General features: G+C 43.7%; 1 protein-coding gene across 20 annotated transcripts in view; it reads right to left on the reverse strand.

Annotated features, from left to right (window-relative positions):
• The window catches only part of LOC108940442 (neurexin-1a), a 114,113-nt gene that overhangs the window by 81,441 nt on the left and 6,688 nt on the right, over positions 1–25,984 (reverse strand). For 9 of the 20 annotated variants that reach the window (XM_029250313.1, XM_018762615.2, XM_018762610.2 and 6 more), the window contains 3 exons: positions 18,910–18,927; positions 16,755–16,784; positions 15,950–15,961 (listed from right to left, as the gene is read on the reverse strand). The exons of 3 other annotated variants lie outside the window; for them this stretch is intronic. In XM_029250313.1, the coding sequence (XP_029106146.1) occupies positions 15,950–15,961; positions 16,755–16,784; positions 18,910–18,927 (60 nt within the window). The remainder of the gene's footprint in view (positions 1–15,949; positions 15,962–16,754; positions 16,785–18,909; positions 18,928–25,984) is intronic. 8 more of the 20 variants (XM_029250310.1, XM_018762619.2, XM_018762611.2 and 5 more) reach the window with 3 other exon arrangements.

Here is a 25,984-nt window from a genome sequence, read left to right on the forward strand (position 1 = left end):
CACAAGTAACATAAACAAACGTGGCCTCCGAGGGCAGCCAAATGCATTTTTAATGATGCCCTCCCCACGCTATTAGGTCATGTGGAGGTCACAACTGCTCTCCCCACCTTCAGCGTATCACTCGAACACTTGTACAGCAGACACAAGGTCTCCACGTCACCTGCAAAAACACACCATGGTGACATTTGCGGTGGAGCACCCAGGTGGCTGAGCAGTGACTCCACATGCGAACCCGGCTGAGGACACAGATATTCCCCGGAGGTGATCAGGAGTGAAAATGCTTTTTAAATGCACCACGGAAGGTAATAATATTGCATAATTAGCATTACATAAATACTACACAACAGTATTTCATGAATATAAAATACTCCCAGAGGGATGTTAGCTGTGTTGCCTGAGGTGCTCTTCATACCTGCGCTGCTGCGATGTTCAGCTATGTGGCCAATCAAGGACTTTTGGCGATTGCTTCCTGATTTGTCAACACCACCTGCGAGGTCAAAGGTGACTCGCAGTCCTTGGCCACCCTGGACACCCCAGTCCAGTTTACGAGCTCCATTTCTCTGCGTTTCTATGTTTGGTTGAGAATTTATAGACTCTTGGAGAATTAGGCGTATAACGGGACCTCCCGTTAAAGGTCTTCTGTGGTAAATCCGCGCCAAAGAGGGGATCGGGACGCGACCCCCGGCACCGGCCGAGGAGATGTCTGCTCAGCTGGGTGTCTCAAAACAAGTCAGCCAAACTTAAAAATGGAGGCAGGTGGGATTAAGCTCCGGTTAAGATCCACAACATTGCCGTTATGTTATTTTTACCACTCTAATTGATGAGTGAACCGAACTCGCTGTTCATCCAACAACTAATTAACCTCCCATTTGAGAGAACGAGCTGAAGCCCAGTCAGGTGTCTCCAGCGCTGTGTGAAACCTTTCTTGCACATAGCGCGTGTTTATCATGCAGCCAGGCGCTGCCGTGCATTATTTATGCGCCTGGCAACGCTGACTTCCTGGGCACATCCTGAAGACGTTCGCCGAGCGAAGGCTCGAATGCAGCCGTGCTGCTAATCTTACATTATTCATTTTGTGTTTATCTGTGAAGCAAAGGCCCTTATCTAGGCCAACAAACACAGCTCGCAGCTCTGCCACCCTTTCATACAGCCCACTGTTTACTGGAGAAGCATAACTGAAATATGAAATATGAAACCAGCTTATCTAGTTCTCAGAGCTACCTCAGTCTCCGATGGGACAAGAACCCAAAGACGTAAAGAGATGGGAAACACCGTTCCTGAATGAGGAGATCTAGTCTGTGGCAATCGAGTCCGAGACCAGGCCTTCGGTCTCAGGTTCTGTTCACTTGGCTTTGCAATTCTGTCTGACACGAACAGGTCATCGCGCCAAACTGCAGATCTTGATTACAGTTCATGGATCGCTAGGTGGTGCAGCATTTAGCCCCCTCCAGCCTTACGCCCTGTGTTACCGGGTTGGCTCCAGTTCCCTGCAACCCCGTATGGGACAAAGGGTTCTAAAAATGTGTGTGTGTGTGTTGCAAGTGAAGGACCCAGGTTTGAATTTCCACTCGCTCTGTAGTGTCCATCATCAAGGTAAGGTAGAATAAGTGCCACCGAGTTGAATTGGTCTCCTAGCCGGTGGTTAACCATGGCCTTCTTCCACACGCACCACACACACACACACACACACACACACATTTTCTGAACCGCTTGTCCCATACGGGGTCACGGGGAGCCGGAGCCTACCCGGCAACACAGGGCGTAAGGCTGGAGGGGGGAGGGGACACACCCAGGACGGGACGCCAGTCCGCCGCAAGGCACCCCAAGCGGGACACGAACCCCAGACCCACTGGAGAGCAGGACCCGGTCCAACCCACTGCGCCACCCTCCATACGCACCATAGGGTTGCAAACACCAGCAGAACATGCAAACTTCACACACCCTGAGCAGGATTCGAAACTACACCCAAACACAAGTGGGTAAACGGTTCTTCGCATAAAGATCAAGGTACTTGGCCAGAATTGAGACAGTATAAATTACCATACTGTATAAATGAGAAAGTCACTGTAAGAACATGAGTATAAAAACAGTGTAAAATGTGCTATGATCGTCAACAAAGTCATAACTATCATTTTAAAAACAACATTTTAGGAACCATTTATGCAGAAACCCAGATAATTCCACAGGGTTCACAAAGTTTCTTCCACAACTATTAATCTTTTGGAGAAAAATATCAGATAAATGAATAACAGCGAAAGCTTTGAACAAAAAGATGCTCTTACTAATTTAACCCAGTTTTCACTTAAGTGGTACACTTGTGATGGATTTGTCATCACACAAGTGACAACACTTCAGTCAACACACACACACACACACACACACACACACACACACACACACACACACACACACACACGTAGACAAGGTCCATCATTCTCTAAAGTATATGCTGATTTACCTATAAACTCAAGGGCTTTTTCTGCCATCCTCTACTAGCACAGTCTTTTTTCACAGCACAGCGCAGCCCTGAGGAGTTCACCGTTATTTACACCCACAGTGTGCCTTCAGGAGCACTGCATGCATACACGCTCTGCCCCCGTACCTCTTTAATCACATTTGACATGTTACATATTACAGGCACAGATATATGCTTTCATTTTCCTGCCTCATCCTTCATCAAACCTTTTGATTTAGTGTTTATTACTCGGGATGAATTTCATTTCACTAGAGAAGTCATTTAGCAAAGAAAAAAAAAATGCAGGAGTGGTAAAATAATCAAACAAGCCCAGTGTCAATTCATTTAGGAACCAAAGCAAAGAATAAAACACAGGCTTCAGTCTGATTTTCAGCTGGTTTTCAGAAAACCTACAAATTGGTTGGTTGTGTTATTTAAATAAATCTAAAAAACTCAACATGTTTTCCCTGATTATAGTTCACAGTCTGTGTTAGGGGAAATATGAAAGGATTTATAAATGTAGATGCGAAGGGATGTCAAGGGCCGGGAGCGCTGGGTTGGAGGGACTTGGCAGCCAGACTCCTCCCCTCGCCATCCCTGACATAAACAGTCAGCCACCTGCAGCTGAGATTTCGTGGTTGCCAGGCGACAGGAGTGTTCTGGAACCCCCAACAGAGACGCAGTGGGCGGTTACCCATCTCACAGTGACACGAGGCAAGGCAGGAACGAGATTCCGGGTCTCTCTCAGAACCACAGATTCCTCCCTTCCCATTCACACCCCCCCACCCCCAGCAGCAGTCAGATGACCCAGTGTTGTCAAACATGCAAATATATGCAAATGTGTTCGTGTACCAGATTAGAACCCTGAGTGAATGAACCCAAGTTCACAGATTACTGTCATTTAACAATTTAAGTAATTTTTTTTCCCCCTTTCATTCAAATTTATAGGAGACGCAACTCTTTCAAATATAGATTCATTTTAATTCCGCACTTAATGCATTTTTAGAGCCATTTCCAAACTAGGACACTGTTCTGCTCTGAAAACCTGCAGTGAATGAGCAGTCTGTCTTACTGCTTCTCTCTGCAAAATATACAAACATTATGTCTGTGATCCTGTGCATCCAGCCACTAACTGCCATTGAAGTGGAACAGCTGCTCGGAGGAGGGAGTTGGACTGCCACCAATCGGCTGCAGGTGTGTGAATCACCTGTTGTTTCTGCTGTAAATCAAGTGCTAATTGAAAAGGCAATTTCCTGTCCTGAAGGGCTACGAAGTGCATTGAGAACTCTAGCTGTGCAGGCTGGCGAAGCGGCTTCTTGAACCTTGGAAACCTCAGGGAGCAAATGGGCCCCTTTTGAGGCGTGGCGGTCCAGTCGGAAGCCGATGGCTGAAACATAACACCTAGAAACAGGTCTAAGGGTCTCCTGAGGGTGTGGGAGAGGCTGGTAGAAGGGCAACATCTCCGGGATTTGGGGCTATTAATCACAGTACATCTGCCCAGGCCATAAATCCGACAGGCACGTCTACTGTTACAAAAATGAGTGATCTTTTAAATTTAATTTAAAATCCTGCTGTTCGGGAGCTGATGTAATTGCCTGCCTTTTTGCTTTCTTGCTGTTAGCATGCGGTGGGTGTGACCCATGGATTTTACCTTGAAAAAATTTCAGTAATTTAGAAAATGTTTTACTGCAGATTTACTACAGGATTATTGTCTTTGCCTGATGATTCTGCATTTTCAGTTTAACATTTTATATTCTATGTATTAAGCAGATAATTTGGTGACTTAAAGATCCTTTAGGGGATCAGAGGATGTCATGAGGAAGACACTGGGTGTGGACAGCCCTGATGGTTCTCTTAGATCCGTGTGGGTCTTGTTCTAACTAATAGCTAACAACCTCTTCATCAATGTTGGACCAACAGCAGCTGTGGTGTTAAGGGGCCTTGAGCTTAAATCATGTCACTGCTTGTGGTGTCTGCCCACCTCCCAGGAGGCCTGTACTGGCCTTGCCACATGCCTATTAGCCGCCCCCGCCGACAAATTCTGGAACACAATTGGAAAACGTGAGAACTCCACTGCCCCAGCCCCCTATTGACCTTATCTGTGTGAACAAGGACGTGCTGCTTCGGTGTACCACTTTATGTAACTCTGCTTTAATGTGTCAACACCTCCATGGTGTTTCTGAGGGCTCCCTGTCTAACAGGCAGAAAACATGTCCAGTCCTGGGGGTTGATGGGTGGTGGGGTGGAGCAGAGGCGGGAGCAGACACCCGCAAGAGACCCAAATGGCAGCATTAAGAACTCGTAGAGTCCATGGCAGGCTTTCACGTTCCACTGCCCATATGCCGTTTCAACCTGCAGTCATGTGTAAAGGACACGAAAATGCCAGTCGATTTCATTTTATAATAAGAGGTTAAAAGGAATGACAGAAACATCTCTATTCTTTTACCAATAGGGAAAATGACAATTACATTTCAAACATTTTTACAGATAATTACATTTTTCTGAAACAATTCATGTTAAGTACTTGTTTAGCCTGCTCAACAAAACTAACAGAGCGAAACACCTCAATTAAGGGTACAACTAAAACAGCCACTTTAAATTTTCTGGATACACGTCCAGCTCATTAATGACTCCACTGCTACCAGTCTAAAATCCAGTGACAAGGCTACTGAATTCTCCAGGAAACCTGACTGCGACAATCGCTAGAAGTTTGGGCTGGGGAGGATTAATTAATTTTAGCACATCATCTATACAGTGCTAATTTGTTACCCCATATTTTCCTCTGATAGGGGCATTAAAAAAGGTCCCACTTTCTGAGGAGATCACAGCCATGTCCTTGAACAAATGTTAATTCCTGTTGTGGTCATTTGTTACCCCCATGACAGCTGGCTCCGGTCAGCTCCGCGGTTATGCCGGAGTCCATCCACCATGGATTTGAGGCTGGAGGCGGAGCCAGTAATACATCAATCATCAACTTCCAACGGGCAGCACTGCAGGTCTGGGGGGACAGGCTTTGCTTCTCCCATTGATCTGGAACCGATGAGGGTTGCAGATAACCAAAAAGGAAGCATCACAGATCATATGGAAAAGGAGATGGGCATCTAGCATGACAGCCCAGCTGGTGCACCACTGCCGAGTTGCTTTCTGCCTCAACAGAGGGGTAACAATGGCCTTTCCTCTGGACTGTGCCTCCATCTCACCGAGACTAACTGCCACCCCTCAGCTTTCAAAGACCTTTTGCTGACTGACGACAGTCCTTGGAGTTCAACAGCCCAGCCCCTTAATAATGACCCCCGAGCCACCATACGTTGCTTCAGATGTGAATCCCTGTCACCTCGCTACAAATTAATCCCACTTATTTATCTCCCCTTGTCAAGGTCACACTGGCCTGGAACAACAGTTTGCAGAGTGAAAATGAACGAGGAATTATAGTCCACACGGCTGGAATGACAGGGCCATTCATTTGTACCACATGGCGAGATAAAATTCATAACAATCCTCTGGTAACAGCTATGAAAGACACTTCAGAAACTAAGACTTTCATGCCTTTCTCCCTCCATATTTGTCACCATCAACAAAACAACAGATGTGGGCCCAACTGACAGGTGCAATACATTAGTGGGCAATTAAGACTTGAGTCTAAATAGGACTTGAGTACAAACAGACTGCTGAATGGAAGAAGTGGGAGGAGAGTCAAGGATACAGGAGTTGCATCGTGAATAGAGACAAAGGTCATCTATTACACCAAGTTCATCAGGGCCAAACAGTCTCACATACATACTCTGAACATTTCTGCATTATTTTAGAGTGTCTATTAAAATCACTGGCAATCATGTTACTGCTGTACTGTGTGATGTTATCCTGGAATCTCCTAGGAGTGTCTGTTGCTGCCTTTGGGTCCCCCAGACACATATTTGGTTTTTGTTGCTGTCCACACAAATACATAATCACGCCTTTTCAGGGCAGAAGTTGAAGACCTCATCAATATTTATTTATATTTTTGTTCATATGCTGTTAGTCACAGTGCATACTTGGAATTTATACCTATGCAATAAATACAAGAGCTCTCCAGAGCACACTGTCCAGCTACTTCTCACTGGAAATTGCAGAGGCTAAAAATATAAAGGTAACATTGCAACAATTTCTATGAAGGCAGAAAGACATGTAAGTTCTGGATTATTACAGAGACAGAATGAAAAAGATTATGAAGGTTGTATATAAGTCAATGTTTTTGCTCAATAAAAACTCTGTGAGATGAAGCATTTGGCCTTAATTCATTTGCCATTTTCATTTAACTGAATTTGTCCATTGTAAAATATACAATTCAAATCTTGAGAAATGCAGAATTCCCAGAGAGCATAACAACCTTTCCTTGATGTTAAATTACGCTGCCATATATGATTTATGACACATACGATTCTGTATCTCGTAAAGCGGTTCATGCAAATGTAAAGCTTTTACACAGCTCATGAAAACAATGATTCTTAGGTTTCTGTTCTCTATTAGTTTACTTCTCTATGTTTTTTCCAAATAATATCATATCAATATTCAAATTTATTTACTCGGTGATGGACCAACGAGATGTCCAGCATGCATCCTGCTTCATGCCCTATGCTTCCAAAATAGACTTCAGACCCTGCATTAGACAAGAGGTTAGTGATAAATGGAATAAATTTTCCATTTATCGAATAATAAATGAAAATAGTTTTTCCACTGCTTTTACTGTAAAATTTTAACTTTTACCATGCCATTTTAGGTTGGTGTCCTACAGCTTGTTACTGGAGGTTTCATACCTTTTGAAAGGCAGAAACAGCTGTCCATGGCTGTTTGAACACGAATGTCTCACTATACTGCTGCAACCACGAGAACCACAACACTCACACCCTCTTCCCCACCTCCCCCATGGAGCATCACAGAGTTGAAAGCGAAAGCCCAGGAAACACACATGGAAGGCAGCTGCAGACTCTTAAGCTGAGTGCCTGGCTTCAACAGCTTCCCTAAATACCCAGCTGTTTAAATGGGCAACTGTACAGCATCACGCTTTTACAAACCAATTCCAAAATGGTCACCCACAAATTACAGCATCTGTACAATATTTAACAGAGTACACACACATTGGCTGAAACCGCTTGGTCCAAGTCGGGGTCACGGCAAGCAGGACCCTAACCCACCAATACAAGGCATAACAGAGTGTGTGTGTGTGTGTGTGTGTGTATATATATATATATATATATATATACACACACACACATACACACACACACACACACACACACACACACACACACACACACCATCTGAACCACTTGTCCCATTTGGAGTCGCGGGGAGCCGGAGCCTAACCCGGTTACACAGGGCATAACAGAGTATTGTGTCTAAAATACATAAGCCACTAAATATCAGCAGAAAAGCATTAACAACATTACACTTTATCTGTACATCATCACAGACCACTATGGTGGAAACACTGCTACTAGTTGCCCTGTAGATCTGAGTGTAACACCAGTTCCTCTCCTGGGCAGGTTGAGATGGGTGCAACAACTCATAGGCCTCCAATTGCCCAGTGATGGGTGGTATTTCAGAGCTTGACATGTACAGCTGAAAGCTCCTCCCAGAGTTTATAAACACACACACACACACACACACACACACACACACTTTCAGAACCGCTTGTCCCATACGGGGTCACGGGGAACCGGAGCCTACCCGGCAACACAGGGTGTAAGGCCAGAGGGGAAGGGGACACACCCAGGACGGGACGCCAGTCCGTCGCAAGGCACCCCAAGCGGGACTTGAACCCCAGACCCACCGGAGAGCAGGACTGCAGTCCTACCCACTGCACCACTGCACCCCTAGTTTATAAACACTGTTCGAGTAAATATAAGAAAGTTTCAGGATGTGTTTTGTGGCTTAAGGAACCTAAATGAATCATCTGAGTGAACGTAAGTGCTGTTTGGGGGAAAAAGCGACCAGGCAGTAATCGGCTGTTGATGAGGATACCAACATTGTGGTCCAAAGTGGAGAAGGCTGGAGCAGTCAGCAGAAGTTGCTGGACATCACTCCACCGGATCTGGGCTAAATGAGGCGTGTAAAAACCTTTACTGTTTTCGGGAAGTAGTTTCACACACCAAAATTAGGTCTACATTCATCTGTTGTCCCGCCAAGGAACTGAATGGAGTCATTGTTGAAGGAGATCTGAACCGCTTAATTAAAGCCTGATCAGAACTCACTGGACCGCCTGAAACACAACCATTCAATTTTCAACTTATCAACAATGGGATAGCAATCGTTGGCCTGTAATTCCATTACCGATATGAGGCAAAAAATAAAGAAATAAATTCCAGTGCTAGGAAAAATAGATTAGAAACATTTTCGCAATGATAACGCAGTGGAATGGATCGCCTCTCCCGAGGTCTGGAGTGACATTTCACTTTCTCATGAATAATAGATGAGAGTAATTGCCTCTTTTGTGTTTATTCCCCTCAGTGTTTTAACCCATTACTCTTTCTGTTTTTACTTCTCTCCCATCTCCTCTTCCAAATCTTTATTTTTTATTATTTTTTTTAAAGTAACTGCACTGAAACAATTAGGCCATTGCAGCAGGGGCTGCTGGGTGTTTCTGTTGGGCTGAGAGCTCACCGCAGAGTGGCTGACAGCGGTCGAGTACGAAGGATTGTCAGAATAAAATTGGAAGTGGACCTTCATTACTACTTTCCGCGTTGCTAGGGAGACAGGAGGTATCAGAACAGGACTGTGTTGTCCTCTGTGGAATTCCCAGTCACAGACGACTAATGACGTGGCCCATACTCAAATGGCAGGCGGGGCCACAAAATCCAACCTGTGATTGAAATGGGTATTTTTTTTTTTTTTTTTTGCTTAAACCCCTCAGGAGCTCTTCCTTCTCAAGTGTTGTGATGGAGTTTCTGAGCAGTTCTCATTCTCTACACCTGCATTCTCAAGTGTTCCTAACATTTGAATTTGTAGACCATAACAGTGCTCTGCACACAGGCAGCACACAACTGAATTGATACTATTAATTAAAAAACCAAAACAAATGCATTTCTCAAATTCTTATTTAGCAAGCAGTGCAATGCAGTCTCAAACTGCATGCTTTCACCTTTATCACTCTCCAGCATTGCCAGTCACAGGTAGGCAACCTTTCCCAGCTGTCAAAACTGATTGAGGCATTTGGACATTCCAGTGAAAGGCCTTCCTGTTGCCAAGGCAACCAGACACAGAAAGCGATCAAGGGCCAGAAGGAAGTATAGCCTTTTGATGAGAGTGGTGCAACAAACACTCAAAGTCAGCCCTCGGTGTAGCACAGCAGGTCAAAACCTTCCTTTTCTCTTCTACTGAGGCTGCAAACAATCGGCGGCAAGAGCAGAGAAGGATCAGCATCCGACAGGCAAAGAGTCGTACACACAGGGGCCGTGTGGATGAAAACAAAGAGTAGGGATTGCTCATAGCCCCGAGGCGCCACACACATTAGCATACAAAGAGCCTGTTGAAGCAGTCTGCACACTGTTTTTATCCCACATTACTTGAGCACCCTACTTTGTTTTTCTCCAAACATAGATATTCATTGAACCAATTAGTATTAATTATCATACTGTATGGTAAAGTGTGGGATGACAGTCTCCAACCCTCTTGATATGCCTGTTCATTTTCAGAACGACAAGCCAACAAATTGAGCATCCACAAGGTGTATGTTTTTGAAGGAATCACAGGGCCAAACCAATGTGCTGCTTTCACACTTATCCATAACATTTGTCAGAAAGTCATTGCGTGTAATTTATAAGCTGCCACTTTCCTCCATGTGTCACCCTCCACCAATGTACACCGTCTGTCCTAGCATAAATGCCTTCTCAGAACAGTTTGAGGCAGGGGCCTTAGAGAATCCAACGTCAGTTTTCCACTCCATCCTAATCGGTCAGCATGTTTTAAAAAAAAAAAAAAAAAAAAAAAAAGCACCCCTGGCCACAATGCATGTTTCTTCTCCATTTCAGGTACATCTGTGTGATAAGAGTGCGTGTGATGTGATGTAAAAACTTCACAGTTGGTATATTTAGTTAAACTGCCACAGCGGACCAGTGTGGCCTCGAATCGTCTTTGGTTGCCTTTTTCCGCTGGCAAGGTCTGAAGGAGAGCCATAATTAAACCCATTTCGGCAGAGGCGCTGTGTGCTCAGGCCGGCTTCGCCTGTCAACGGGACGGCTAATGAGAACAGCTCACAGGCCTCGAGGTTGCTCTGGCAGACCTGTGAAATTCTCCTTGGGCCCGATGTGAAGCGCAACTGCTGCAGGACTAAACCGCTCCTTCTTTTACTAGCTTCCTCCTTCACCTACGAGCAAGTGGGGGGGAGGTCAGTGTTTGTTCGTTTCACAAACACAGTGAAATGCACCGAGTTGCAGAATCAGTCTTTCAGCGGCGACTCCGCTCCCGCTTTTCTTAATGGAGAGTGGATTTCTTCACCGTGCCACAGTCCCTAAGGGAAGACATGGTGCTGACCTCTGATTTTCCAGGTAACATTTACTTGAAAACAGGACTGTTCAGCTACCCAAACTAATTTCTGTAGCATTCAAAATGCCTTTGGTAAATCAGAGCAGGAAAGCACAAAAACTACCAGTCACCCACCATGCCCATATCCATAATTCTAACTTAATCTACCTTCTTTCAATCCATCACCCATGTCATATGTATGCTTGGGGAGCTACAAGGCAAAGAAGAGCTGCTTAACATGGGTTATTTTTTCCCCCACTATTTACTGATTGAAGAATTGGACCAAAGAAGCTCTTTTCATTATCCTTAGCCGCGAAATTGGAATCATCTTCCAACAGAGGTCCCACTTCTATGATCGAGATATGAACAAGGTCAAGTTGTAAACAAGGATAAGTCTCTGAAATGTTCATGAGCCTGAATGCTGTTTCCACCATTCAGTTCACTTAAATCTACATTTTATTTATTTAGCAGATGCTTTGGAGAAAAGCAACTTCCAATGAACTCTATGTACTGTTATCAGCCCACACACCTTATTCACCAAGGTGACTTACACTGCTAGATACACTACTTACAATGGGTCCCTCATTCATGCATCAGTGGAAGACTCTCTCTCTGTGTCACTCACACACTATGGGTGAACCTGAACAGCATGCCTTTGGACTGAGGGAGGAAACCTGAGCACCCAGAGAAAACCCACGCAGACATGGGGAGAACATGGAAACTGCACACCGACTGAGCGGGGATCGAACCCATGTCCTCTCGCACCACCCAGGCACTGTGAGACAGCAGCACTACTACTTGCTGTGCCACCGTGCAGCCACACTTATATCACGTGTCATTACATACACACAGCACCATGGTCTGTGAATTCTAATAGCTCTGCACCACTAGAAGCGGCTTCCTAGTCATGCAGACTTCACATTCATCGCTAGGATATCCAGTGTGCGGTCAAGATCACGGACGAGCTTCACGTCTAACTTTAATTGTGTTGAGCAGAGCTGGCATAGTACAAGTGTAAATAGCTCCTCTCATGTTAATATTCTTTGGAATACTTCCACACAATTATGAGAAACAGATGAGCATAAAGAAAACCTTTCAGGGGAAAAAAAAAACACCCATCTAGACAGATGTTGGCAGGAGATTCCTATAGAGCAGACCTCAGTGGTCAGACAGTGACATCTCGCCTTGGGATCAAGAGAGGAAATGCGCAGCATTAGACTCAAACACCAGTGAAATCTGTTGTAATTGCTTAACGCTATTACTGGGGCCTAAAGTGTGAGTAATGCTGTTAGCAGAAGGAAATCAGTTTGAGGACTGGCAGGGGCATGAGGGGATCTGGTGGCTTATCAGGAGGTCCCACAGAAGAGTTGGGTGGAGTCCGGCAGTATTGATAACCAACCTCCGTTCATCTATCCAACCCCCTGCTCTGAAAGTCATTTCCTTTCTCTGTGGAAAAATACCCATTGGTCTTCTCTTGCATATAGCTAAGTCTCAACAACCCCTTAATACTGGAAACACCGTTTAGGTCCACCCAAAACTTACACCAACCCAGTAGCGCATCAGTGCTCTTAAGGTATAACAACCGCTGCTCTGTCATTCATGCGCCTCCAGCACAAGCCCTGCCTCCTGACATGATAATCCGTAGTTCAGTTTTGCCGTTTCACTTTTTTCTCTAAATCTTGGCCACCAGTCAGGGCCCCAAATCAAGCACAGTGGGCCAGCCATGGCTACCCACACAAACAGAAACTGAACCCTCGGGGACTGGTGAGCACTGAGGGGAGGAACGGTTAACAAACTGCACTTGTTACCAATAACAGCTGCAGGCTGAGATTCCAGGAGGTTTCCTGCTGTGTAACTTTGAACAAAAGCATTTTTCATGAACTGCTATAGTAACATATCCCTCAGTGCCAGTGGATGAACTGTAAAAAGAAAAATGTGGTTGTTAATATTAAAAAAAAAAAAAAAAAAAAAAAAAAAAAAAAAAATTGCCAAGCACCTAAATATAGCCAACTTAACAGTCATGAAAATATGGAGTATGTTAAAACCTGACACCCAAAGTACAATATCAGCAGATAAAGACCTTACACCAACAGATGGAGAAAGGCGCTCTCAGAGTGCCTCTGGTCACTGTTGATGATGCAGGTACAGCCAATGACAAAGTGAGCTTTCACCTCCCCAAACCGCCTTTCTCTCTCCTGGTTTTTAACTCTTTTCAATTCAAGGCTTCAGTCTAAAGCAACCCTTGGCCCTACTGGCAGATGCTGGAGAGCAGCAAAATAGAGAATGACTTTGTACAAGCAATCAGATTAAAGCAGGAAAAAAACATACCTAATGAGACCAAGGAGTTAAAATAAGAAAGCAGTTAAACAAAAAGAACAAGGTCAGTACTGCTCAAGATAATCTTGAGCAGTACTGACATCACAGTTGGATCTGAAACACTTCCGGTCCATTGTTCAAGCATTCAACCTGGCACTCATGTCAGTTTCGTGTTCTGAGATCCATCAGTCATCAGATCCACGAGCCAGCAAAGCCAGCGTGACTCTCATGACTGTAAGGCTTTCACCCAGAAAGCCCAGATGTCACACTTCCCTGCAGTAGACCTATAATTACATATTTAAACTACTTAATTAAGTGATGAAAATAAGTTGCATTAGTTTAACTGAGGTGACTTATTAGAGTCACCAGATGACCATTATTCCAGATGGATTTCTGATTGGATGAAAGCATCTCTGCAGTGCCAGAGAATGATGCTGCATACCTGCAGCCCTCCTTAGCCCTAGAATTTTACTGGGTACTGCAAGTGACAGTACTAAAAAGCCTCATTGTTGCAGACTCCGCAAATTTGGTGCTGTGTTCACATGCTTCTGTGTGCGGGCACACACGTTTACGCATGAGTGCCAGATGCAGGTTGGATATAGCAGTATGAAAAATTAAGGACACAGCACAAGTCTCACTGCAGATGCTGCCACCTGGAGAAGCACAGGTTGCTGACTACTTCTCCTGAGAATGCAGAGGAACCTTGGCAACATCTCCCAGATGTCTGATGATAGCAAAGAGAACTAGGGGGCCCTGCTAACCATAGGCCAAGGAGAAACTGAGAAAATTATGGATCAAAGAACAAGCCTGAGGGACCCTGTGGAATCTTGGGTGCTGGCGAGTCAAGCTGGGTAAAAATGGTTACTCTTCCACAAACTGGTCTCCTATTCAGTCTGCCTCCCCTTCCCAGGTGAGGTAAACACAAAAGCTTCAGTTTCACTGGCTCAAAGACCTGTACATGAAGTTCTAACTACTCATCTCTTTCATGCACCAACCCTCTGCGACATAACGCAATACTTACACTTTCCACCACATACCTCCCTAAACAAAGAGTGACAACTTATGGACAGAATTTGAAACATCAGTGACAAGGGAGCTGTCAAAGCAGTCCACCTGTTAGCTATCCACCCCTTCCCTTTTGCAGCCCAGGCAAGGAGAAAACAGCTTCAGCCATCACAAAACAGGAACCTGGTGTGCAACCCCAGCTCCTTCTCCGACCTTTGAATTTCCACAGAAACAGCCATTCCTTCAAAAACAAGTAAACAGCACCTACCTGAGACACTTAGGGTCCATTCCGCTACAGCCATTATGATGCCATGATACATGTCACTTGAGTGTGAAGTAGTAAGAACAAGTCTAAAGGTAATCAGTGTGATGTCAAAAGCTCTAGTGAAATAAATTACAGGCCTCCAAGTATAACTGTCAATTGTGATTCATTATACTGTATATATTTCTAATCTGTGGTCACCTGTGGCATGTTTCCTTACCTGAGTGGAGCAGACAATCAGGGTGCAGGTGAGGAGCATCAAATTGACATGAAGCAGAGAGCATTTTGACCATGCTAGGCTTTCATTCCAACCCTGTCTCCTAGCCTATTTATCTTATAAAGATGTAATATTGTTGCTCACACCCATCCAAAATTACAAGAAGCTCATGGTTAAACTAAATCACTGGAGCACTTAAGTAATTAAGAAAAAGATGAGGTTGGAGTAAAAACCTGCAAACAGGACCCTTCGAGTAGCTCAAGCCCTTGCCGAAAGTATTACTTTAAGCATGTGCGTGTTTAAAAAAAGTATATGTTTAAATATGCGTAATGGCAGCATTGTGTGATCCAGCAGTGATGTCATGAGGATCCTTACCTGACTGCTTGAAGAAAGCTGGCATAAACAACAACCACAATCAAAGTTCGTCAATCAACAATTTTTGACAGTAATTCTCAGTCCTTTGGGATTTAATTCATTGTCAGCAAATTTGGAGCAACTTTGGTTATTTTGTAGTTATCTGTAGTTTTATGAGTTGTAGTTTAACATTCACAAATTTCAAGTGATTAAGTTTCCATGAAACAAATTAAACATCACTGTCATCAGCCCAGTTCCATTTTTCTATTAAGTTATGTATAGAGACTTATGTTTAATAGATAACGATACCTGTTTGACTCTATATCCAGGTGAGGGCTAATTGTTACTAGAAAAGTTTGCTTAGTCACTCTCTAAGTTTACAGCACCATGAAAAAGCTAAACATTGATTTACAAACAGGCACCTATACAGCCACTTCTCTCCAGTCACCAGGGATGAAAGTCAAATAACCAAGTCTGAAAAACACTTACCCCATGTCATCAAGCAATCAGGATGAAAAAAAAATTAAGAAATAATGCTTTTTTAAAAATCAATGTGAATGCTTTTAAAAAACTGCTAAAAAAATCCATTACCAGTTCATAACGCTGTGTGGTTCAGCAGAAAGATGCTCCTCACCTTGAGTATAATTCATGACGTCATGCATCAAGCCAAAGGATTCCTGCTACATCAGCCAGTAAAACAATACAGCACCTACCTTCAGCAGCATGAGCGCACCTCACTTTACTGTGTGCATTCAGATGTAGCTAAGCCAATGCCCAATATTGAGCCGGTGTATTTTAGTCAGGTGTGCTTATTGTTAGAAGTAAAACCAAACAGGAGTACCTTTGCTTTTACCTATGACATTCATTACATGGATCCATGAAGAAGGTTCCCAGACAGAGAGGGGAAAATAAAGCAGAGAGAAGCACCTTTAAGAATCACGGCCACGATTTAAACTCGGTGTTGAAGGACACGGAGGTGAGAGCACGGACAGACGCAAGCAGTGCAAACATCAAAGGAGGGAGGGGGAAGGGAAAGGGAAGGGGGCATTCCTGTCCAGCTGCATGCTGCGATGCCAGGCCCAGATGCCATGAGAACAAGGAGAGGACTGCAGCAGCATTCCACCTGTCAGAATGCAACAACCACTCAGCACTTTTTCCTTCCACAAAACCTGGGAAATGAGATTTCACCACAAGACAATGATCCTGCTCAACACACTTTACACACCTACTACAGGGTGTATGCTTATGGAGATCTTTATAGTGCCATGTAAATGGGGGAGGGACCGTTAAAGTGATTAACAAGAGCAACAAACAAGAAAAAAAATGGGCCAAGAAGGCAGAAATGTGGTGAAACAAAACAGAAACATACAGAAACCAAGCCATCCATGTACCCACCCAAGGCCAAAAAAAACCCCAGCCCAATGGCACACAGACACACGTGGAGAGACACATTTATCAACACATATCAACATGTCAGCACGCTGAAAGCATCAGGCCTGAGTCATACCAGCAATGGCAGAACGTGGAAAATGTGGACCAGTTTTATAAGCAGTGTGAAGGTGGGGTGAGGAAAGTCAAAAAGGCAGATGGGGGGGGGGGGGGGGGATGGTGAGAAGCAAGTAGAAGAAAAAGGAAGGAGTTCATACCTTGGTCGCCCATCATCAGGTGTGCCAGACCTTAAAGGAAAACAAGAGTAGAGTCAGCAGAGAACAGGGGGATAATGGGAAGGTTCTGTCACACTGACACACAGGCATCCCATTGACTAGGGATGACCGCAGCACCAGGGTGGACGCAGGAGGTGCTGGCAGACAGGGGAAAATGGGGTAAACTTGGGCAGGGGTGGTTTTAAAAAAAGGAAAAGAAAAAAAAAAAAGCATATTATACAACCAAATGGTTGCAATGCTTTATCTGTTGTATTGAAAAACAGTAATACTGACCCTTTAATGCCAATCCAAGAGAGGCTGACGGAAGCAAGGGGAGTCCCCTAACCAAATCCCACACCCAAGTACCCCCGCAGAGCTCACCCGACTAATGCAGCACCACTTTGACTTAACCATGAAAACAAAGGCAGTAAGCAAAATGTCTGCTGCGTTTTTTCCCAACCGACATCTCAAATCACAATTTGTGAATTTGTTGGATGATTTGAAATATTCCTCACAAGTTTAACAGCCAGAAACAACTTGTTTTGGCACTAAATTAATATTTTCATTACTGGATAATTTGGGAGAAAAATTTACACAAGTTGTTTAACAACTAGTCTAATCAAGTGACTACAGGTGGTTCCCAATTTACAATGGTTCGACTTGCAATTTTTTTCAACTTTATGATGGTGAGCTGGCAATAGACATTCAGTAGAAACCGTATTTAGAATTTGATTTTTTTTTTTTTTTTCCTGGCAAGTGATACCAAGAGCAATAATCTTGTTGTGTTGGGCAGCGACAGCGATCCGCATCTCCTAGTCTGTCATGCAGAGGTGTGCATTAAATGCATTTTCGACTTACAATATTTTTGACTTATGACAGGTTTTAGGGAACGTAGCCCCATTGTAAATTGGGGACCACCTGTAGTAACAACTGGCTGTAGTGCAGTTCATACAGAAAAACATAACCTCTTGGAGCCTGCAGAATAGAGCAGATGGTAGAATTTCTTTCCATTTCATGTATTTCACTGTGTTTCGAAGCCTGCCCTTTAACAAGCTGATGTGACATCCAGGACCAATTCAGTCCACCAGGGTGTTTTGTCCACAGTTCATGTCCACATCCCCGATGTTTTCTGAGATCAGAGGAGAGTGGGAAGCACGCTGAGCTGACAGCACTCACCTGGTCTCCGAATGCACACCGCAATTTCTGAAAATTACTATAATTTTCCCATTGTGGGAACTTGAGGCCCAGGTTTTAATTTGCATATGCTAAATAGGAGGCAGGGCTGCGGGAGGAGGTGCCACTTCAGGTGGGGGGGGTGACTCTGAAGAGGCACGCTGTGGTAGAATGAGAGGATGGAAACAATTGGAGGCCCCCCTGAACAAGTCCTGTTTGAGACAGTCAAGACCTCGGCTGGGCTTTCTGACAGAGATAAGGGGACCAATCACATCCTTGGTAATCTGGAACAAGGAGGTCCAGCCCTGGGGATCCCTGAAGAAAACCGGTTCTATTTCTCACTTCAAATCACTCATCAGTGGAGGAGTTCATTAATACTACCTGCTAGCATTCTTAAGACGAGAAAGGTGACATACCTGAACATTTGAGCAGAAAAGATTTGGGGTGATAAGACTTATGCACACCAGACATCTTCCAAGGCCTTGTCTGTGCAGTTGTGATTTTTTTCATAAATTCATACATAGAACAAACCTGTGAGTCCGTTTCCAAACAACCCTCATTGTTTTACATTTAAGGTGGAGAACTTCAGTCCACTCGAGTCACAGGCTCTGGTCATCTTCATTCTACCGCAACTCTTCCTTAATTAAAAGTCCTCCTTAGCATATAAAATCACCTCCTCTTGTTCCACATGTCAGCCAGCCACTAACTAAAAAGTGACTTTAAACTCCACAGATGGCCTTCAGAACTGTAGTTTATTGCCCAATATTTAAAATAAATGACAAAATTAAATCTCTACCATTTATACATTTGTTGCCGGTTTGTTCCTAGAAATGGCAGAAGATACACTCACCTTATCCAGGGCCCCAGGCAGCGACAACACAGGTTACACCCATCGATGCATGGTGAATTTAAGCCATCGCTTTAACACATAAAAACAACGAGCGAGAGAGCGCAAAAGGGAGTACAAAAGAGGAAGGGTACCCACCTCCAACGTAGACGTCTTCTGCAGGTACGGCCGGGCAGGAAGAGAGAGAGGGAGACATTCATTAAGCCGCATGCAGACTGGAACTGCCCGCTGCGTGTGTTTGTCCATGCATGGCGTCAAACACCGCATGCAAATGTGTCCTGAGATGCACTGTTGATGTCCTACCCAATGCGGCCTCAAGGTTCCCTCAATGACGTAAAAGAAGTCGCTCAACAGTATCTCAAGGATCTCTCTAGCATGCCTCAAGGGTTTATCAACATTGCTCAAGGTTCCTTCACTGCTGACCCAAAGATTGCTCAACACTAATCCAAGGTTTCTTCAGCCATGGCAAAGGTCCCATAACACTGCCCCATCATAGAATGGGAGAAGCATGTGTTACATAGACGGCTGGAGATGCAAGTTGAATGTTTGTTTCAGTTTCTTCAGCTTTATTCACTGTTTTATTCCTTTGTGTCATATTTTCACATTAATTTTCTCAGTTTTCACTACTGACATGAGACAATTATATGCACAACTAGGAGGTCCAAAGGTGGCCTCCGTGTGGAGAATAACAATAGCCCCTTGTTGTTGCATAATATGCATTAACAACTGAACCTGAGAAAATTAAGTCAATTTACTAGGCTGGCCTAACAGTAATATGAAAAACTGAACAGAATAGAGAACAAATTCAACAGGAAAATACAGAAAGGAGAACTGCAACTGCAATTCACCATGGATTTTCCTGGCTTGTGGACTAACTTGTGATTTAATGTGTTTTACAGCATGTAACTCAACTGTCAGCAGCAACTTTAAAGAACTTTTACAATTAATGAAATGTGGGTTAACCCTGTCAGAACCCTGCGGTTAGAGCCCTTTCAAAGTGCTGATTGCACTAATGCCTGTACATAATGCCTTCAGAGTATCATTAAGAAGATTTTAAAAAAAAAAAAAAAAAAAAAAAAAAAAAAAAAAACATACTCTACACACGAAGATAAACAGGCTGGGGCAGTGTTAAACTGATTTCACGCTCATCCTGAAACATCAAAGTGGAATAAGTGGGAAAACAAAGCTGCAAGGAGGAGGCCTTGACTTCGTAGTTGTGTGAGACTTTGTATTGGGGTAGAGCTAAGACTGGCAGACTGTAGGCGGGACTGGATGGGTGCTCAGCGAATCAGCCTAATATGTTGTAACCGCAACACCCGAGACCTGGCGCTACAAGGCTGTCAAATAACCCACTCACTGGAGACCCCCTGAAAAGCGCACCTCAGCGCCGACCTTTGACACGGTGCTAACATTTCATGCGTCCAGTTTATAAAAAAAAAAAAAAAAAAAAAAAAAAAAAGGATGCGTGTCTCATGCAATTATGTTTTTCCTTTTTGTCATCCAGAAAAGAAAATTGTTTTGTAACGGCCTATTTTTTTTAAAAAAAAAAAAAAAAAAAAAAAAACAGCATGTGTGAGTCAGCAGTGGCAATCAGCACATTTCAGACAGGTATCAAAGCTACTGCTATGGTTCTTTCTTCTCTCTCAAACCCACCATCCCACAGAACTGGCCCATGTGACTGTGCATCTGTCACTCATCAAGGAGCTGTGTTTGTTCTGGATCCGCATGAATGCACTCAACAATGATGTACATGTCATCCCGTTACATGATGGCACCACTGTACATGTAACCTGGCAACTTGGTTGGCTGTCCCTGCCAGTTTGTTCCACTCAGTCTCGTTAGCAAGATGGGAGGAATTTTGTTTATTCTGAAGCTTATTACTGTCCAGACCATGTGTTGGCATTTCCCACTGAGACAATATACACCACCAACTCATTCATTTCTATCATTAGAATCTAGTCCTAGTTTGCTCAAATAATTTAACATAGATTTACAGACTTTTGTTGCATAAACCTAAAGCTTACACTAGCCAATTGTCAGTCAACCATTCTGACACTGTACCTATGTTCTTCTCACAAGTGACTGTCCTTACTTGTACCCATCACGCAGAGGACCATCCTACCCCAACAGCAGCAATTCTGTCAAAAAAGCAAGGTCCTACCTCGTTTGGTTTGGTTCTGGCCCCATTCATGTGGTGAAATGCCCCAGGAACTTACCAGTAGCGCAGTTTGAGTTGCCACACAGATAGCATGCAGCGTGACCCGGTGCCCCGGCAACATTGTGCAAATGATGGAAAGTAAATAAAGGAAAATGTCATGAGGTACAGCATTGCCAAAGGATGGATTACTCACGCTACAGGAGAATGAGCTTCTACTGCAGAGCTCAGTGGATTCGAGCAAGGGAATGGTAGCATGGGTAAAGTACTCAGATGTCGAACACTTGGTCAACTTGCTGTTGCGAGAACTCAAAAACTTAAAAAATATATAGTCTTGAATTCTGCTAATGGTATAATATCACCTAACAGCATCAACCTATACACAAATGTCTCCCATTTTAATGAGTAATGGTTGTAGAACAATGTGATATCCATAATATACTGAGTATGCTCCAGAAATTTGTCCAAATATTGCCCACAGACTTTATTAATATGTACACTAGTATCTGTCACTTTTAACCTTTTTTTGGCTTCTACATATTCATTACATATTGAAGGACAGTTAATAAATTCACCACTATTATGTTTTCATATTTTAGCAGTATTACCATTTTAGCTATAATACAGTACTCTTTACTGCCACTGAAGTTTACAGTATACACATCCTTTATAATTATGAAAAACTCGGGTTTAAACTGAAGACTGAACTCCTCATTACAGAAGGAATATGACAAGGAGACTGAAAATGCAGACAGTTTCAGAAATAAATGGCCAGATCCACTGTGAAGAACATGTGCCACAGGCATCCTGGCATTCTCCTTCTCTATGATGCTCATAGTCCCTGTCAAAGTGCACAGGTGCCAGGATGTTGGAAATGATACCAGCTCAGGATCTGAAGTCCACGTTTCTGTTCTAGGTCTAAACAACCAACCGCAGGAGTAGTCCAGACCTCGCAAAGCAGCTGGAGATCAGCTATAGCTCACAGAGCTCTGAGAGCCAGGGCAGAGAAATGAGTGCCTATTCTAGCTCATCTTACTACCAGCACCTCCAGTTCAGCTTTTTAGAGCACCAACCTAAGTTTTACACAGGCATGACCAACAACACGGTCACCCATGTTCAAACATGGCACAGAAGGAGAAAGGACCAGCTGGAAGACTGATGGAGAATCACTGACACCTTCATTCACTCTTGCAAAGTGAAAGTCCACCAGTGAGAGCACACATCACATCCCTAAAAACTCTAGCACACACGCTTTACTGCCATCATTCACAAGGAGGAGCAATGGAAATTGTGCAAATCATGCTGGGATGTTATTCTACAGGACCTCTGTACTCCAGCTGATTGAAAAATAAGCACAGTGTCAAGCCCATCCATTGGAAATGTGTGTGCATGTGTCATTAACTTTGAACAGAGCCAATTGCCCACAGGGTGACTCTAAGCAACAATCAATGCATTGCAACAAATGCAATTTTCACTAATAATTTTGTAGCACAGGCTCACTTTTCTGTGTTTGTTTCTGTGTTACTGCATCTCCATGCAAGCCTCTGCATTTTTAATTTAGCCAGTTAGAAATAATGAAGATACTGAAGAGTATAATAGTGAAAACACATTTGATAATTTAACACCAAAACAGCCATTTCCTAAAAATCTGCATTATAGGCAGTAGCCTAAAGACACAGGTGAAAAATGTTTTTTAATATTTTAAATGCCTACATTAAACATGGTCCAACAAAGACCGTTAGTGAAACTTTGTCCTGTTAGACCACATTTAAATCAAGATCTGCTGGCAGTGCCCAGCAGTGTGAAGATGGCACTTTCCTTGGGGGCTTGTATATCAGCAGAGGATATTCGATCTTTCTTAGCCAGCACAGAGGACAGGGCATCAGAATGAGGCACTCTGTCTTCAGACAGGCTACTGAGGCAGAACAGAGTGAGTGCAAGGGAGAGGGACGGCGATGTAAAGGGCACAGCTGTAAATCTGTCATGGCCGGCACGCTGGGCGATCACAATACTCTATGACTAGAGGATCGCTGGAATACAAGGTGGAGGATAACAGCCTACGTAGCTGTAGTGTGACAAAAAAGTGCTAAGTGTGAGGACAGAGCTTTTTGTGACCGCAGTATGATAGAAATGAGAGCCTGCAATCCTTGCAGCATGATGGAGGGGAGCGTATGGCATCAGAGTTACAAAGGGAGGTGCCTCTGCATCTGAGGGGGCCAGGGAGTGGCACAGTGACCGTGGGAGACAAAATACCTCCAAACTGTCTCCACAGGCCAACATCGTGCACTGCAGTCACAGGCCCCAGGGGGTAAGAGCTCATCTCACATAGCTCCAGTAGCCTGATTCCCTGTGCTGGCAGTATCTGGGACAGTGCTGTCCGCTTGGAAACTTGTTCTGGCAAAAACCAGCTTGGCGTGCTTCACAGCTGGGGCACCCCCCCAGCTTCAGGCTGCTGGAACGGACAAGTGCACTGAAAAGGGCCGAGAGCTCACCATCCCTCCTACCAGTAACATCTGGCCCAGCATCAGGGAGTAACTGGGCTCCTGTAATTCAAATTCATATGATCCAATTAGCATATCATTTGCCTGTGGGGCTGCGGCTTTGATAGGCAAGCAACATTAACTTCCCAAAATAGACTGAGTGTCACAATTTTTACACAGAATGAACAGCAGGTCCTACAGTAGAGCGTAACAATGCAGCACAAATTAAACCCAAAATGTCCACATTTCCTCTTTAGTAGGTGAAATGGTACCCAGTCATTGTTCCTGGCAACGCTGAACTACTGAATATAGGAATAACCATTTACACCAGAATGCTGCAGTTTTTTTTCCATTGTTTACATATGATTTGCTAGTAGAATGATTTCATTGAACAACTAAATGAAGAGCACCACCCCAAACACACATCATTAAATTAGCCAGAAAGTAACAGAATCAGAATTGAAACAATCCAAAGAAAAGACTGATTTCCTAGACTAATCTCTGGGGGAGGGCAGTCGGACTCATTCAGGTGAGGAAGCATGATCCTGGTCAGCTTCCACAAGCACCCAGAGATAAACCCCTCTAAAGCTTGGTTGTTTCTCCTCTGATGAATTTTATAGACTGTTATTGAAAAGCATGCACAAAATTTTGTAACTGACTTCTTACATTTTGTTTATTATAAGACATGCATACAAACACCAACAGTTTCAAGTATTTAATTGTAAATGCCATCATTAATATTTCATGCACAATTATTCCCCAAATTAGTCTCAGGATGAAGCATCTCTTCCGGTTTCTTTTTTAAAAAAAAAAAAAAAAAAAAAAAAAAAAAAAAAAAAAAGATATTTCAATGGGAAGTCAGGAATTTCCAAGGTGCTCCTACTTCTGGTGTCTGCAAACCTACCAGATACCCTCTCTCTACATCTTCCCCTTCCCCAAACAGGATGGTTCAGTCATTCAGTGCTGATAGTAAGGAGGAGCACAACATGTACTGGAAGAAGCTTGCAGGTTCAAGCCTCAGCATAATGTAAGCTTTTGCCCTTTGCGTCTCTCTGATGAGATTCTAATGGGGGGTTTATGTACATTTATTGGAGCAGACATGCTATTTGCCAACAGCTCCCCATTCCAGGGTCTTCCTTTTTAAAGGGCAAAGCTCCTCAAGCTTCTGACTCAACGACTGTCAATCAGTGACACAAACAGCTGTGTCTGACCAGCCATTTTAAAAACCCCCTAGCCTTCCATCCTACACAGACTCATTTTCACCCACTTTGCCACCATTGTCATGCAAAGAGATGCACGCTCATTCCGGAACGCAGACCCACACACTTAAACCACTGATAATTTCCAGCATCCAAAAATGGCAATCATAAAAATCATCTCTTTCTCTCTATGCTCTCAGTGCCAGTGGGAAAAAATGGCTCACGGTTTCTTTGTGCTTCCGTTTCTCCTGTCGCACACAATGGTGCAACTGTAAAACTAATTAAGCAAGAAAAGGACAAGGGAAAGAAACAGGAGGAGTGCTCTGTTGCAAGGTGATAAACTAGGAATGGACACAATTACCTGCACACAGAAACAGCACTGATAACCATATGAAACACAATTACATCAAGATTATCTGATTGTTAAGAAATAAAGGAAGCAGCAGAATGTCAGTCTCGCCTAATGTCACTGTTTAATTTCAATTCAAAGAGGTCTTTGTGCAGGTGATGGACAGGAGGAGCTCATTAATTGACGGTATACCTGACTGGCTGTCTAAAGGACTCATTTTCTGGATGGCCAAGTGATTGGCTGATTTTCTGATTAATAGACGGTGACCAGCTGACTGGATGTTTTAATGACTGATTGACTGGCTGCTGATTGGATAGCTGAAAGTGACTGAGTGGCTGGCTGATTGGCCAGTTGACTGACAGATTAATTGGCTGGCTGACAGACCTTCGATGGCAAATGGCAAAATGACTTACTGATTAATTGAGAATTCATATGCAGTTAATTGCAAATTACAACAGTGCTACCAATTAACAAGCACATTGACACACTGACATGTTTCGGATCTAAACTCAACCAATATTGTACATGTTTCGGTGGTAGAGTCATGACACTACACTGAGCCCTGTGAACCATATTCCAAACCTCACTGTAAGGCTTAATCTGAATCTCACTCAATTTCAGTACGAACATCATTCTGAATGCCACAATGAAGTTGCAGACCTGCTATCTGCCAAAGCAGCTGTTGAAATTCTCCCAGTGCTTTCCCTGCTCCCACCTAAGACACCATCTAGAGAGTAACTTAACCAATATTTTGGGGTTTCTGAGGATGCCAAGGCAACAAGACCCTGAACAGAAGAAACTGAGATGCAAAAGTACGTAAAATATGAATGCTTATGTTTGAAAACTGAAATCCAACAATTTAAGTTACAGTTCAAATATACAGGTAAAGAAATGGCCGGAAAAATGTCTTTTACTGAAGGAAGAACACATACAGTTGCCATGTTATTAAATATAGGTAAACTGGGCGGGGCTTTGAATGCACAACTCTTCACATCCCTGGTGCAGAAGGTGGACTAAAAACATCAAGTTC

The sequence above is a fragment of the Scleropages formosus genome, chromosome 3, assembly GCF_900964775.1.
Source record: "Scleropages formosus chromosome 3, fSclFor1.1, whole genome shotgun sequence".
In the NCBI taxonomy this organism is placed as follows: Eukaryota; Metazoa; Chordata; class Actinopteri; order Osteoglossiformes; family Osteoglossidae; genus Scleropages; species Scleropages formosus.